At 41.1% G+C, this 17,950-nt stretch overlaps 1 protein-coding gene across 1 annotated transcript in view; it reads right to left on the bottom strand.

Moving 5' to 3' along the window:
• The window catches only part of LOC111979429 (epidermal growth factor receptor), a 52,858-nt gene extending 38,455 nt beyond the window's left edge, over positions 1–14,403 (bottom strand). The window contains exon 1 of the mRNA XM_024009963.1: positions 14,148–14,403. Within this exon, the coding sequence (XP_023865731.1) occupies positions 14,148–14,250 (103 nt within the window). The 5' untranslated portion in view covers positions 14,251–14,403. The remainder of the gene's footprint in view (positions 1–14,147) is intronic.
• Between the last annotated feature and the right edge of the window lie 3,547 nt (positions 14,404–17,950).

Genomic DNA, 17,950 nt, shown 5'->3' with positions numbered 1-17,950 from the left:
TGGTGAGTGTATGCACTGTACATTTGTATATACTTTTAAATGATGTACGGCAATTCCACAGTAACAGAATGATGCTGAAACTCAAAATGTATGCCAAACAAAAAACAATGATACTAAAGTTAAACAAACCATACAACTCTATGCACCAGGATGACTTCTAAAAACTTGTTAACATAGATTTTTGTTTGACATACACTTTAAAGTGAAACATCTGAGTCTCAGCATCATTCAGCATCATGTTACCGTGGAATTGCCCTGTACTTCTATCTAAAATACACACACACGTGCCTTCACATAAATCATCTACGATGTGTTTTATGTCCAGCCTTACATGAGGTTTAGAGTCTAGTCTTACATGAGGTTTAGAGTCTAGTCTTACATGAGGTTTAGAGTCTAGCCTTACATGAGGTTTAGAGTCTAGTCTTACATGAGGTTTAGAGTCTAGTCTACATGAGGTTTAGAGTCTATCTTACATGAGGTTTAGAGTCTAGTCTTACATGAGGTTTAGAGTCTAGTCTTACATGAGGTTTTAAGAGTTCTAAGCCTTTAACATGAGGTTTAGAGTCTAGTCTTACATGAGGTTTAGAGTCTAGTCTTACATGAGGTTTAGAGTCTAGTCTTACATGAGGTTTCGAGGAAATGTTTTCTCTCCGGGAGACAGTGTAAGTGTGAAAGTGCCTCAGGTGTGGAAAATCACATCTGCTTTACAGCAGTCAGACTCAGGTTGACAAATCACAGGTCACATGTCATATATACACATTACAACAGAGACCAACATGTATCTGTCTGACACCAGGGGAAAATCTCAAATTACTACATAAAATATTTTGGGGGGCCAAAAATTGAACCACACAGACAGACAGACAGACGGACAGACAGACAGACGAGGTTCTAACCAAAAGCAGTGCATTATATAGTGAATAGGAATTCCTCAAAATCAGGATATCATAAAACAAGCCTCGATCTACAACTCAGAGGAAATTAGAAGGCAAACATGCTGAATCTCAATAATTATAGATTCAGAACATATGGAGAATATGAATGTACATGTACAAGCGGACAAATTAACTATATACAGTGCTTTCGGGAAAGTATTCTGACACCTAGACTTTTTCAACATTTTGTTACATTACAGCCTTATTCTACAAAGGATTAAATATTTTTTCCCCTCATCAATCTACACACAATACCCCATAATGAAAAAGCTAAAACGTTTTTTTTTTTTATATTAGCACCAAAAAAATTATAGATATATATTTTTTTAACCTTTACTTAACTAGGCAAGTCAGTTAAGAATACATTCTTAATTTCAATATCAGCCTAGGAACAGTGGGTTAACTGCCTTGTTCAGGGGCAGAATGACAGATTTTTACCTTGTCAGTTCGGGGATTCGATCTTGCAACATTTTGGTTACTAGTCTAACACTCTAACCACTAGGCTACCTGCCGCCCCATTAATATATATTAATGAAATATTACATTTACATAAGTATTCAGACCCAGCTATTTTTAGGTCTCTCCAGAGATGTTCGATCGGGTTCAAGTCTGGGCTCTGGCTGGGCCATTCAAGGACATTCAGCGACTTGTTCCGAAGCCACTACCATACAAGCCTGATTGGTGAAGTGCTGCCGAGATGTTTGTCCTTCTGGAAGGATATCCCATCTTCACAGAGGAACTCTGGAGCTCTGTCAGAGTGACCATCGGGTTCTTGCTTACCTCACTGACCAAGGCCCTTCTCCCCCTATAGCTCAGTTTGGCCGGGAGGCCAGCACTAGGAAAAGTATTGGTGGTTCCAATCTTCTTCCATTTAAGAATGAGGGAGGCCATTGTGTTCTTGGAGACCTTGGTACCCTTCCCCAGATCTGTGCCTTGACACAATCCTGTTTCAGAGCTCTACGGACAATTCCTTCGACCTCATGGCTTGGTTTTTGCTCTGACATGCACTGTCAACTGTGGGATCTTATATAGACAGGTGTATGCCTCCCCAAATCATGCCCAATCAATTGAATTTACCACAGTTGGACTCCAATCAAGTTGTAGAAACATCTCAAGGATGATCAATGGAAACAGGATGCACCTGAGCTCAATTTCCAGTCATATAGCAAAGGGTCTGAATACTTATGTAAAAAGTATTTCTGTACGTTATTTCTAATACATTTGCAAAAATGTCTGAAAAACTGTTTTAGCTTTGTAATTATGGGCTATTGTGTGTAGATTGATGAGGACCATTTTTTATTTAATCAATTTTAGAATAAGGCTGTAACATAACGAAATGTGGAAAAAGTCAAGGGGTCTGAAACAAACATATGACTCATATAGAGCTTTAATATAACCATGTTGTTTATTAGACTGATGGGAGGACCACAAAGGAAGAGGCTAAAATGTAGGTATTGGTATTAGGAAAGCGCACCCATTATTGAAATCCGACAGCCACCTCCCTTGATCCAACCCCAAGGACGGTTTTGGGAAGCGAAGACAACTTGTTTTGTTTGTGGAGCTATTGTTCTCTTCCCAATGGGGGAATCCTTTTTGTGCAAGTCMTATTCCACAGAAATGTTCTGCTTAAAGACCCAAGGGTCGTTACTGAAGTTACCACACCTCGAATGATGAGAAAACGAGAAATTCCAGGCTCTGGTATCTAAATATGATGCAATGTGTTAGGGAGTGTATGAAGATGAAAGAAAAGACTATGATAGGCAACTGAGGGATAGCACGGAAATGTGGCAATATTCCAAACCAAATGTCAAGAATCTGACCCTGTTTTTCTGAAGGTTGTATGTGTATCTTTGATTTTCAGGTGTTAACATCATCCTTTTTTGGTTGACAGAGAAGAAAGATTCCAGTCACGAGGAGAGAGAGTGTGAGAGAGAGAGAGCGTGTGAAAGAGTGAACGTGTGTGTGTGTGTGTGAGAGAGAGAGAGAGAGAGAGAGAGGAGAGAGAGAGAAGAGAGAGAGAGAGAGAGAGAGAGAGAGAGAGAGAGAGAGAGAGAGAGAGAGAGAGAGAGAGAGAGAGAGAGAAGAGAGAGAGAAGAGAGAGAGAGGAGAGAGAGAGAGAGAGAGAGAGAGAGAGAGAGAGAGAGAGAGAGAGAGAGAGAGAGAGAAGAGAGAGAGAGAGGAGAGAGAGAGAGGAGAGAGAGAGAGAGAGAGAGAGGAGAGAGAGAGAGAGAGAGAGAAGGACCCACAGGACTGAGACCTAGGCCACGGTAGAAAACACATTAATTTGCCTACTAGCCAACCAAACAGCCAAAAAACAAGCAAGGAACTGGAAGTGAGTTCTTTAAGTTTTCGATTAGCTGACATCTATATAGTATTACATAAAACCCCTTTTGTACTTAGGCCTCTGGTCTTTTAACTTTTACAACATAGAAGAACAACTGCCAATCTTTGTGCCATTATTGCAGTTCAATATTTGAATAGCTGTGTGCTGCTATATACTTAAACTGTTACAGCATATGCATAGTTTATAGATTATGCAAAAACATACAAAATATTTAGGTTATCTGTGTGCTTTAACCTTACTAATCGAAATATTTGGAGAGAAAAAACATAATTGCACGCAATCATACTGTGATAACCTGCCTCAATAAAATAAAGGATGTTGACAGTGATTTTGCTTATGGGGAAGAAAAATACTCAGTCAAAGCATTTAATTCACAATCTGTGTTATCTGATCAACTTTTTTTATTAGTATAATATGGCTTCATCGCAATCAGTATAAGGGGTCGCAGAACTCAAGTGAGCAATGGGCTGTTTTCCTGGTACACTGTTTTCCTGGCCTGCACCTGTTGAGATGGTAAGATAGCAGCAGGGCCTTTAGCTCATTTTCCCAGCCTAAATTCCTGCGTCTCTTTCCACTGGAGCCTCTCACACAGCCACAGATGACCCACTGGATCATAGAAAGGCTATAAAAGCACTCCATTACTCTGTTACCATGTACATACAAAGGATTGAAATCACCTCAATGAATAACTACTAGTGCTGGGACAATAAACCAAAAATGATCGATACCGACCATACCGATCACTTATCCCAGGCATTTTGCTGATATCATTCAATGCGATAAGTAGCCTATACTAGAGAGATGTGAAGTTTAAAATGAAATATGTTTTGTAATATGGGTGATGATTAATGAGACAATTGATGGCTACAACCATAAAACTAGTAGTAGTAGTTTAAAGGATAATAAAACAATTTATTTGATGCACATTAATGTTATAAACGTATTGTTCCATTTATCGTTATCGCATCAATTCAGACAATTTATCGCGATATGTATTTTTGTCCATATCGCCCAACTCTAGTAACTACATGCAGACAAAGCCCCTTCTCCAAAGCATATCTACACTGAACAAAAATATAAACGCAACATGTAAAGTGTTGGTCCCATGTTTTATGAGCTGAAATAAAAGATGACAGAAATGTTCCATATCCACAAAAAGCTTATTTCTCTCAGATGTGTTTACATCCCTCTTAATGAGCATTTCTCCTTTGCCAAGATAATCCATCCACCTAACAGGTGTGGAAGCTGATTAAACAACAKGATCATTACACAGGTGCACCTTGTGCTGGGGACAATAAAAGGCCACTCTCCAAWGTGCAGTTTTGTCACACAGCACAATGTCACATATGTCTCAAGTTTTGGCGCTGAGGAGTATTTCTGTCTGTAATAAAGCATAAGCTGCCTCCAACGKCATTTTAGAGAATTTGGCAGTACGTCCAACCGGCCTCACAACCGCAGACCATGTGTAACTAAGCCAGGCCATGACCTCCACATCTGGTTTCTTCACCTGCGGGATCATCTGAGAACAGCCACCCGGACAGCTGATGATTACTGTGGGTTTGCACAACCAAAGAATTTCTACACAAACTCAGAAACGGTCTCAGGGAAGCCCATCTGCGTGCTTGTTGTCCTTACCAGAGTCTTGACTTGACTGCAGTTCGGCGTCGTAACTGTCTTCAGTGGGCAAATGCTCACCTTCGATGGCCACTGGCACGCTGGAGAAGTGTGCTCTTCACGGATGAATTCCAGTGTCAACTGTACCGGGCAGATGGCAGACAGCGTGTATGGCGTCGTGTGGGCGAGCGGTTTGCTGATGTCAATGTTGGGAACAGAGTGCCCCATGGTGGTGGTGGGGTTATGGTATGGGCAGGCATAAGCTACGGACAATGAACTGAATTACATTGTATCAATGGCAATTTCAATTCACAGAGATACCGTGACGAGATCCTGAAACCCATTGTCGTGCCATTCATCCGCAATCATCACTATGTTTCAGCATGATAATGCACGGCCGCATGTCACATGGATCTGTACACAATTCCTGGAAGCTGAAAATGTCCCAGTTCTTCCATGGCCTGCATACTCACCAGACATGTCACCCATTGAGCATGTTTGGAATGCTCTGGATCGACGTGTATGACAGCGTGTTCCAGTTCCTGCCAATATCCACCAACTTCGCACAGCCTTTGAAGAGGAGTGGGACAACATTCCACAGGCCACAATCAACAGCCTGATCAACTCTATGAGAAGGAGATGTGTAACGCTGCATGAGGCAAATTGTGGTCACAGCAGATGCTGACTGGTTTTCTGATCCACSCCCCTACCTATTTTTTAAAAGGTATCTGTGACCAACAGATGCATATCTGTATTCCCAGTCATGTGAAATCCATAGAATTTATTTCTTGACTGATTTCCTTATATGAACTGAATAATATATCACTGAAATCACTGCTGACCATCTGGTAGGGGGTGACAAATGGAAAACATTCCTTGATGTTTAAACTGCCATTGTTTTATCGGTTTCCCATTGAACTAAAAGAAAAATGCATTAAATTCCATGTGAATTAACAATGCAGCTGTTCTGCTTCCAGCAATGGTTTGGGTCTCACGGTGCGTCCCTTTCAGATGGTTAAGCATTGCACCTGTACTACCATTACTTTAGGCCAACCTCAATTCCACCTCGCAAAGTTTGCATTTCCTTCTCATTGAACTTCTCAAAGTATTGCCATACAGGACTTCATTGCTGTCGCTTGCCTTTCTCTGCCATTTTTCCAACTGTTAATTCCTCGACTCCTTGTACGTCAACTCCTGGTGTCGACTCCCATTTCTGAGTGTCAAGATTCGATTCCGCTAGGTTAAGATTCAGTATTTTTGGAATGGAGATTTATTAGTTAGTTTATTAGAACACAAACTCTTGCATCTTTCATAGTGAGCTAGCGAGGGACGGAGAGAGAGGGGAGGGGCACAGTATAGGCAGGTCGGCCACCAGGCAGACAGTCAGAACCGTGCACTAGGCCTATCTATTGGCAATCAAAAGCTGTATGTCCTAATGGAATGATGCATCTTGCAATTTCTTGGCTTGCAATGTCTCGCAACTTCAGTAAAGCAGAGCCTATGATCAATGAATAGGCTAGGATATTCTACATGCAACAGACCAAAGACTGAACACACTCACATCATTAGCGAAGAGAAAGAGCAAGGGTGGAATCATTAGTCCAAACAATTGTAAAACAGAACTAAAACGAGTTTCTATTTGACAAATTCAGGTAGGTCCCTCCCCGAGATCATCCGTTCACCTACTCTGCATCTCACAAAGACACGTTGGTTGGATCCAAAAATCTCACATTTGGGCTCAAAGAGATTTCCAAAGGTCTAATGTCCATGTCCATTGCTGATGTTTCATGGCCCAAGCAAGTCTCTTCTTATTATTAGTGTCCTTTAGTAGTGGTTTCTTTGCTGCAATTTGACCATGAAGGCCTGATTCACGCAGTCTCCTCTGAACACTTGATGTTGAGATGTGTCTGTTACTTGAACTCGGTGAAGCATTTATTTGGGCTGCAATCTGAGGTGCAGTTAACTCTAATGAACTTAACCTCTGGGTCTTCCTTTCGTGTGGCGGTCCTCATGAGAGATAGTTTCGTCATAGCGCTTGGTGGTTTTTGCGACTGCACTTGAAGAAAGTTCTTGAAATTTTCTGGATCGACTGACCTTCATGTCTTAAAGTAATGATGGACTGTCATTTTTCTTTGCTTATTTGAGCTGTTCTTGCCATAATATGGACTTGGTCTTTTACCAAATAGGGCTATCTTCTGTACACCACATACCTTGTCACAACACAACTGATTGGCTCAAATGCATTAAGGAAATAAATTCCACAAATTAACTTTTAACAAGGCACACCCATTAATTGAAATGCATGACTACCTCGTGAAGCCGGTTGAGAGAATGTCAAGAATGTGCAAAGCTGTCATCAAGGCAAAGGGTGGCTACTTTGAACAATACAAAATATAAAATATTTTTCGATTTGTTCAACACTTTTTTGGTTACTACATGATTCCGTGTGCCTTTTCATAGTTTTTATGTCTTCACTATTATTCTACAATGTAGAAAATATAAAAAAATAAAGAAAAACCTTTGAATGAGTAGGTGTGTACAAACTTTTGACTGGTACTGTACGTCTCCCATTTGGCATGTCTCTTGTGATGCGGTTCACAGCAGCACCTACAGATGTGTTAACMTGACAACTGTRTCAGAGTTGTGAACAACCCTTCCCCCCCTTTTGTTCCATGCTGGCTGAAGAACTAGCTATCCAGTAACKAGCTAACACCAGACACAGATGAAAGGGGAGACATAAGTATCTTTGCCATARATGAATAGTGTACATGGTTCATTGAATTTGATGACACCCTACAGTCAAATTTAGGCACCAGGAGAGTAGCCATCTAGCTATATAAACCATACCCCTCCGCAAACATGCCTTCTCCGATGTTGGCAGTATTTATTTAAATTAAATAAGAGAATATCGTGTTACCATTAGTGTATTAAAATGAGAGTTAGGGTGATGTCACCCTATTCCGTTAGTAATCCCGCCTCCTGAATCCAAGTGTTTGACATGGAGGAGGGTGTATCTCCCTCCAGCTCCCTGACAGACAGGTTAACTGTCAGTTACAGAGGGGACCAGTAACTTTATGATCAAACTTCATCAATGTAGAAGCAACAGTCATTTTTCATACTTTTGCCATCATACTTTGACCTGGTTTCATCTAAATATCAACCAATTTCATGAAAAACATGATTGACTGTTCATGACATTTAAGGGTCCCAATGTCATTTAAAAGTTAGTTCACACCCCTACCATCTGGTATGCCTAACAGCTCTGGACCTGCTTATCATGACACGTATTGATTCATTTCCTTGAAGGCAAAAATGGACAGAAGCCAGAATAATGATAACAAGCTGGAAATAATGGTGTCCTAATGACAGAATGGAAATCAGGCCATAACAATGGGCTCCTGTRGCCTCAGCTTATGAAGACACATGTGGTGATATTTCTAACAGCACTTCAAGACCAGATATGGCCTTGAACCACAGCTGGGTGCCCCTGCTCATGTCGGCCATAGATCAGAGTCCTCAGCAGAGGTATCAGTGTTCCTTCCTGGATACCTGCAATCTACAAAGCCACCATTGTACCTCTGTGAAACTGTACTCGTCTCGCCAAATGAAATCTCTCTCTGCCACTCTGAGGTAGAGCAGTTTATCAAAGAGAGAAGCAGAGAGGGAGAGTTGGTTTCCCTCCAGGCAGCAGTTAGCTCTCATGGCCATGCTCCAGAAGCCATATACACAACAATGGCTTGAGCAGATGAGAAATCTGGGAAGGTCATCAGAGAGCACACCTGGGTTCAAATAGTATTTGTTTTCTTTCAAGCACTTTAGCTGCACTTGACTGAGCTCGCCTGGCGCAATGGAAACAACGGGATAGTACCAAAAGTGCAAACCCTTTGTATCTGGCACTGATCAAACACTCAAAGGGATCAAACACTCAAAATATTTTATGGCCAACCAATACTGTTTGAACCCAGGTCTGTCAGAGCGGCTACAATATCCAGGCAAGCACCTCTTTGATTCTAATGAACAGCCAGGCTGTTTCTGGGGCTACTAAAGTGTTGTAATCTATATTTCACTCACGACGACGATATTAAAAGAAAAGGAATGCGTTTTGTGAAATGATGGAAAACAATGGATGATGGCTGGATTCTAAGGATTCTGGTACRGTGCAGTGGCACTGAGATAAGATCGTATAAGGTGTGGAAAAATAGTATAGGAGTTAAGTGGCAAAAAATAAATAGGCTAGTAGTAAGCACCACGCAATCTATGCTTTATTGACAATATGTCGCCCCTTAGGTCTTCCTCAGGTCAGACCTGAACATAATCTTTCACCTGCAGTGCCTCCTGAGCCTTTATGTCCTATTTTCTTCTACAAGAATAGAGGAGATACACTACAGTCTGACTATACTTCTCACACAGCATAATGGAAAGATAGCAGTTTGGTTTGTTGCACTTGAACTGGATGTATTCCTACACATCTCACTCACTGCCTAGACACACAGCCATACAAGAGCTCCAGTCACCTATTAACTGGGAATAGCAGAATTTTGCTGAAGGGAACACTACTACCCTCCATATCTCTTCTCTCTCTCTGACAGCTTGGGGTGGGGAGGGGTGATGAAATGACACATTGAAAATATAGGACTGTCTGCAATAAGAAAATGTCAACCATCTGAAAATGCCGATGTTTTTCAATGTGTCCTTTCTACCGATCAAAAACTGTTAAKGACTTAACAAATAATCATCTTAACCAGTATGGAATTCTCCAAATATAGATCCACTGGAAGACACACTGACTGAAATGCATCCGAGCCCGGTAATGTATAATTGCTGAAATGATTGCTTCCGGGTGGATGATGATAATTCTATGGGTTCTATTGACGTCCTCTCACAGAAGACGACCGTTTATAATCGTTAATACCAATGAAGTGCAGGAAGGAACATGAGAAGATCTCTCAGATCATTCAGAAGATCTTTTTCACCAAATATTGTATTAGGAAGGACCTTGGCTAGAGACCATGGWTGTTGATTAGGGGAAAGGCTGCGCCAACGTAGCCTGTTTGGCGTGACAATGACAGCAATAGAGTCGGCAAGACAGTACAAACTGATCTGGAACCAGGCTAGTGCCAACTTGCAGGGAGGAACACTAGAAGATCTCTCTCAACACTAGTTATACCTGAATCCCACCACAACCACTAAGCGGGTAGCCAGGCCGCTTGGCTGTCACAGTAGGACTGACACAGCTGACAGGCCCTACTTCCTGTGGGAGATGGTTAATCGCTGCTAAGTGCATTATCAAATCTCCAATTCAGCTCAACAAGGACAGAGGGAGCCCAGTAGCCCACTGCTTTGCCTTGATGATCCCCATGCATACAGGATAACAACATCTACTAAATGCATTCACATCCCCAGAGCAAACTCAGGCAGGACTTTCAGTCCTTCTTATTGTCACTTATGTAGGAAGAACAGTACTGTGGGGTTGTGTTAGTGGTTTTCTCCCACCCAGTGTTTCCCCTATACCCATTTAGCAGTGGCGAGCCGGCACGTATTTTTGTGTGACAATTTGTGTGACAAAGTTCAGTGTAAACTTAAAACCAGATAAAGTATATAGAAAATATAATGGAGCTATATACAGTATTTTTTTATATAAGATCATCTCTAAGATTGCAAAAATATCATGGTACGGGGCCCACATTGATTTTGCTATAATGTTGAGTCACCTAGATAGCATAAGAACACGGCATAAGCCATGGCAAGATGTGTAGAATTGCATAAAATTAGCCGACACTCAGTGAACAGCAAACCTGGTTTAAAAAACAGATTAAGCGACACCTCACGGCACGACGCCTCTCCCCTAATTGACCAAGATATTTTGTGTGGATGTACTGATAATATGTAGGCTATGTGTGTGACGTTTGAAATGTATGCAGTTCTGTCCTTGAGCTGTGCTCGTCTATTAATGCTCAGTATTATTACATGTTTCATGTTTCGTGTGGACCCCAGGAAGAGTAGCTGCTGCTATCACAACCTGCTAATGGGGATCCTAGCGAAATACCAAATACCTTTCCAATCMAAACCTCTCAATTACTTTTATGAGACATAGCTGTAACATTTCAGATGGCTGTTCTGAAATCAGCCAAAATGAGGAGAATGATGTTAAATGAACAGACTATATCATACGGTAATTTCGCACAATGTTTGGTACTTTCCGAATGCAGTGTATGTCAACAATCCTTCCTCCAAAGGACTATTGTATGGATTCCATTTTGTGAAAATACCCCAAATCATGGTCTTTTTTTTGTCTGGTTTTAGGAGGAATCACTCTATGACARGGCTTGAAATTCTGCAAAATTCTATGCATCGCCAGCTTTTTAAACTCACGTTCTGTGTACTGAAACTTAAAAAGACWAACTCTCCAGTCAGGCAACTACTGACTCTCTAAAAGCCTTATTTAGGGTCGTTTCACTTCTTTTACAACAGGGTGCCAATGTGCGCCTTCCGGTTTGTTTAGCTGCTCTGAAATATTTAGGAAATCTGTCTTTTGGCTCACAAACACGCCTGACTTGTTATGATTCTGTGAACACTGGCTGGGACTGGGTGAAGAACTTGCTAGAACAGGCTGATAAAACCTGTTGCACTTGTTAACTCTGTAGGGACTCAGTAGGGACGACGGTTTGTAGGGACTCTGTAGGGAGAATGGTTTGTAGGTTCTAGTCAGGGACCACGGTTTGTAGGGACTCTGTAGGGAGAATGGTTTGTAGTCTAGTCAGGGACCACGGTTTGTAGGGACTCTGTAGGGAGAATGGTTTGTAGGTTCTAGTCAGGGACCACGGTTTGTAGGGACTCTGTAGGGAGCATTGGTTGGAAAGCTGTGATTGTTATCTGCTACAGTGGTGTTGGGGGACATGATAATAAGACTTGATGATGATGAATGAACAACGGAACTAAAGGTTATGAAGGCTTAAAGAGGCTCCCCAGGGGCCACCTTCTTACACCTGCCTCTCCTGGGAGATATGGAGTCATTCCACCATTCTCTTCTGTTCTAACTGGCTTGATGTGAATAAACAAACCAGTGTTGTACAAATATAATAGACTTGAATTCTGCACATTAGGACACACTTTTTGGATGAGGATGTTTTTGAACATTGAATCTTACTCTTTTATCCAAGCACTGTGATTACTGCTAACATGTCTGCATTATTGATGTTGTTGTTTTTGTCCTCTTAGTTTGAGTGCCACTTATTGTAAATCATAACATCTAATAATAATAACATCTGCTAGCTAGCCTACATTACTAAAATGAAACATAAATGTTTTGATCTCCGTAAAGATTTTTTTCCACGACATTGCCACCACAAAAGACTACATTTGCCTTCTTGTCAGCTGAGGGATGACATATAGTTCACTGGGTGCTTGTCCTCCTGGTTTACTCTGCCTCTCAAAGCTTCTGTTTACTTAGTTTATTCATGCTTACTGAGGAAGCAAACTAAATTGGTGTCAGAAGTCGTACATGTTGTAGGGCAGGGCTATTCAACTCTTACCCTACGAGGTCCGGAGGTAAATTATTTTACCTGATAATTAATTGCACCTACCTGGTGTCCAAGGTCTAAATCAGTCCCTGATTAGAGGGGAACATTTTTTTTTAAAGCAGTGGAACTGGCTTCGAGGTCCAGAGTTGAGTTTGAGGGTTGTAGGGAAAGGCCCACAAACCAAAAAACACCTTCAATGTGCCATGCAACTGAACTCATTTGTCTACTTTAGAATCATTACAATTGTACTATGGTTAAAATAACATCTACAATGGTTGAAGAACACAGACAAATGAAATAGTTTAGAGTAGCAGACATAACAGCTCCACTTGTGTCTAGTTAACAATAACCCTGTACATTCACGACCTTTAGAACAAGGCCAAGAGAAAGACCTTCACTGTTTTCTCTACAGTAAACCTGTTTCATACATCAATTAAACAGATTATCTGTTGATTATACGTTTGGTAACAGAATGACGGTTTGTGCTGTTTGTGCCGTCATTCTGTTGCCAAATTTTGGATCTGCACTGTTTCTTGTACAATTTTCTGTTGTTAAAGGCAGGCCTTGTCTTGTGCATGAGTTGTACGGTTGAACTTTTCTTTCAATCGTTGGTTTTTGTTCTACATACATTTTAAAGTGAAATTGGATTTGTCCTTTACGTACGTAAATGATGTATACTATGCAAAAGGATGTTCTCCAACTTGTACACGGAGGTTACAAAACAATAGGAACACCTGCTCTTTCCAARCCATAGACTGACCAGGTGAAAGCTATGATCCCTTATTGATGTCACCTGTTAAATCCACTTCAATCAGTGTAGATGAAGGGGAGGAGACCGGTTAAAGAAGGATTTTTAAGCCTTGAGACAATTGAGACATGGATTGTGTATGGGTGCCATTCAGAGGGTGAATGAAAAAGACAAAAGATTTAAGTGCCTTTTAAAGTATGGTAGTAGGTGCCAGGCGGACCACTTTGAGTGTCTCAAGAACTGCAAAGCTGGTGGATTTTTCATGCTCAACCGTTTCCAGTGCATATCATGAATGGTCCACCAACCAAAAGTCATCCAGCCAACTTGACAACTGTGGGAAGCATGGAGTTTGTCAACATGGGCCAGCATCCCAGTGGAAAGCATTCCACACCTTTTAGAGTCTATGCCCCAACGAATTGAGGCTGTTCTGAGGATAAAGCAAGTGCAACTCAATATTATGAAGGTGTTACTAATGTGTTGTACACTCAGTGTATGTTGCTATTCAAAGTCTGGTACCGTGGAAGCCATTACGAAACAACTCTCCTCCATTCCCGGGCATCATCAACGGAGTGAATATTCTGGTGCGTTGGTTACGGCTTCGTTTCGCATGGAAGGCGTACTGTAAGTTCGCGCTGTAGTGGTCTATTGGTCCATGCCTGTGTTACTTGGCACATCAAACAGGACCTACGCTACTATGAAAGTATATCATCGATCTTTCTATACAAGAATAATACACTGTGAGTTAACTATTTTTTCACAAGTGTGCTACATAGTCTCAGACAAGTAATAACCAGGAAGAGTTATTCTCTCCTGGATTCTTTCCCACGCAGGCTGTCTGGAGTTTCCACATCTGTGAGAGTTCGTATTGAGCTCACGGCAGTGAAATACCTAAACTTTCGTTGATAATTTAAAGAAAAGCAACTAGGATACCAAAAAATGTTCAGTAAAATAATCTAATATAAGCACATCAAAGTTCGTTGTCTTACCTTTCTTTTCCGGTAAAGCACACGAGACCAAGGAGACCAAAGAGTTGAAAATGATCCAGACTTGAAACTGTGTAGCCATGGTATTTTTTAAACTCGTCTTCATTCTTCCTCTCCGAATGAAAACGTGTCAGTCCATACTAATTACGTATACAATTCAACTAACTTTACAGTAAAACTGTGAGCTGGCGTCAACTGAAGGACTTTTCCTTTACTTGTAAGTTTGACAGCTCCTCCTCTCCAGGCTGTGTATCTCAACAATACGAGGCACTCGAAGGAAAGCAAGAGAAATGGTAGGGATTTCCGACGTCATCCGTAGGGAGGACCATTGGGGTAAATTCTCATGTATTCTCTCAGGTAAGCGGGTCACCAGGTATGACGTTCCAATGGGTCTCTCTCAACATTTCTGTATGACGCTACACATTCTCATGATGTTATTTACAATTAATGACAGAAAAATACAGAATAAGATTTATATATTTTTTTGCGAAATGTAACATTTTGAGCCCTGAATGCTGATTGGCTGACAGCCGTGTTATATCAGATCGTATACCACGGTTATGACAAAACATTTATTTTCACTGCTCTAATTACATTGGTAACCAGTTTATAATAGCAATAAGACACCTCAGGTGTTTGTGGTATATGGCCAATATACCACGGCTAAGTGCTGTGTCCAGTAAATATCGGTCCCATGACTTGAATGGGATTTGTGCCACATGCTGAACCATAAATGTACCACAATTCATAAACTTCATCTCCCCTGGAAAAAAAGTGTCTAGACAATATTTCCCCATAGCATTTGGTTTGCAACAGTTGTTGTTTGTCTAAACCTTGCTGCCTGCCTCTCCAACCTGTGCAACAATGTTTCTGTGTCTTTTAAAAAATCTTCAATGTGCCATATGAGAAAGAACTTGACGAGACTGACAGCTTCTCTGAGCCAGGCAAATTCATTTATCTGTGATTTTGCAACTACAAGCTTTTGTGTCTCTGTTTTGAGTTTTGAGTTTTATTTCACATATATTTTTCTTCAGCTCTCAATTGTCTGGATTTCACTGTATTGCACTGTAGCCTTGTCTCACACCCAGACTTTTAATATTCTGCTATGTATTTTTCTATATACATTTTGTTTTAGAAGCACTAAATATATTATTTTCTAGGAAATACAGTTGTCTCACAGACTTGCGCCATTACCATCACACTGAACAAAGTAATCAATTATAGTGCTTTTTCAACATGAAATCATCGTATGGTATGTACGCTATACCCTGGCATCCCTAGATATGAAAGATTAAAGAGGCATTGTTACGTTTGTTTGATAGAATACACCTCTCTCTCTCAGCCAGGTAACATAATGTCTCATGGGCAGTGTATCAGAGGAAATGTCTTGCTCTGAAAAGCAGACCAAGGGTGCACTGCAGTGTAGGAGGGAGTCAGGGGGAGGCTAATGAGGCTATTTTAAACCAACATACTCCATGAAAAAGATCTGATCTGTCTCACCTTTTCATGATGAAATTGGATTGATTATTCACTATTTATATAACGGGTGGGTCTAATTCTGAATGCTGATTGGTTAAAATCGCATTCCAGCCAGTGTCTATTCCACAAGTTACCACCGGCTAAATCTATGAGGTTAAAATGCCTATTCACTCTGTTCAATCTGACTGCACAATCCACTGTCTCATCAGCCCAGCCAAGCAATTTATAAACTTGATCTCCACAACGGCTATGAAAAGCATCTAGACATTATCTCACATTTCTTTTAGACTAACATTTCGTTTTCAACAGCAAAGATTTGTATAAACCTTGCTGTCTGTCCCTCGACATTTTCAACATTGTTTCAATATTCAAATTCGATCTCCATATTAATGAACGTGTCAGGAGTCGGGACGAGAGAGACAGGCAGCGTTTCTCAGCCAGTCGAAATCATGAATCAGCTGGCATAATTTTTATGGATATAAACAAAGAAATGTCATTTGAAAAAAGGTGAAACGAAACGAAGTGCAACTAGTTTGTTGTTAGCTAGTTAGTTGTTCCAGCTAGCTAGTTGTTCCAGCTTCAATGTTAAGTTATTGTGTTAGTTGTGTTGTTTGCTAGCTCCTCTGAACAACAGTGTCCTGACAAGTGAGCACATTTTCTATGCCAGGCGAAATCGCGCCTCATTAGCTCATTGTTATTGTCACGACTTCCACCGAAGTCGGTTCCTCTCCTTGTTCAGGCAGCGTTTGGCGGTCGGCGTCACCGGTCTTCTAGCCATCGTCAATCCACTTTTCATTTTCCATTTGTTTTGTCTTGTTTTCCTACACACCTGGTTCTCATTTCCCTCATTAAGTGTTGTGTATTTAACCCTCTGTTCCCCCCATGTCTTTGTGTGGAATTGTTTGTTGTAAGTGCTTGTGCACAGGGTTACTGGTGCGCGTCAGGTTTTGTACCCATGTTGATTATTTCTTTATGCCGTTGGTTTTGAAATTAAACTGCTCCGGCTATTACCTAGTTCTGTGTCACGCCCTGACCTTAGAGATCCTTTTTATGTCTCTATTTTGGTTTGGTCAGGGCGTGAGTTGAGGTGGGCATTCTATATTTTGTGTTCTATGTTTTCTGTATTGTTAGTTTCCTTACAGAACTGTTCGTTTTTCCTCTTTGTTATTTTTTTGTTCTAGTGTTCTGATTTTAATAAAATATCATGAACACGTCTCACGCTGCGTTTTGGTCCAGTCATTCACAGGAAGAGGATCGTTACATTCTGCTCTCCTGCGTCTGACTTCACTGCCACCAGTTACGCACCCCTTACAGTTATGGATGTATCCAAATAAATGTAACTAAAAAACAACTTAAACAAATGCAAATGCAGCTACTTTGCTTTATATTCTGGCTGCACTTTTTGACGTGCCTGTAAGTTAGCCGTAGTTGGCTAGCTACTGTAGCAGGCAAGGGATAAGAACGTTGCCAGCCAGTATGGCAATGAAACATTTAGAACGAACAACTGGGTCGCGTCCATAGATACAGAACAAAAAGACAGAACGACTGGGTCTCGTCGCTGGCAACTGAACCGATAGAACGAACGACAAGCTGGCTTGGGTAGCAACCCAAGATTTGTGTCTATATCTTGTGGAAGGATGAAATAGTATGAATTCATCAAGCCAGCTGGTCATCAAGCCAGCTGACTTTGTCTCGTGCCAATATATCCTCCAAACACTGGCTTCTCAGGCATTATCACTTAAATGTACTGTACAATGGACATTCTGATACTGTACTTTCCTTAAGGGTTGAAACAGGACAGGATGATTCGTCTGCCGCTTGTGGAAAGATTCCTATTGGATTAAAGTAACCAGGTTCATTCATATACTCTGAGTGTTTACTGTATTACCCAATGGGCTGCTATGGAGACCACATGTTCTGACAAGAACTGTATTGGCCTGGGGAGATTGTTGGGAAACGGTAAAACCATCACCATGCAATGAGAGAAGTTCTGTTTCACTGTGTCAGCACAAAAATGTCTGTCTGTGTGTRTGGGTGTGTGTGTGTGTGTGTGTACCTGTGTACCTGTGTACATGCATGCGTGTGTGGATATGAGTTTCACTGTTTTTATACAGTACATATGCTATCTCATCCATCACAAAACAATGTTGTTGCCATTAACAGTAGGGGAATCGACCAGTGAAAATATTGTCCATCTTGTGAAGTCCCCATTGCGCATTCAAATATTAGCTAGTTTTAGCTGTGTGAACAGAGTGAAAACTGCCTGGAGGAAAGCAGACGCTTTACAGATATCAGGTGGTGTTCTGTAATCTCTGCAGCTCTGCTAA

Source organism: Salvelinus sp. IW2-2015, linkage group LG19 (genome assembly GCF_002910315.2).
Source record: "Salvelinus sp. IW2-2015 linkage group LG19, ASM291031v2, whole genome shotgun sequence".
NCBI classification, from domain to species: domain Eukaryota; kingdom Metazoa; phylum Chordata; class Actinopteri; order Salmoniformes; family Salmonidae; genus Salvelinus; species Salvelinus sp. IW2-2015.
This window is presented reverse-complemented; position numbering and strand designations above follow the sequence as displayed.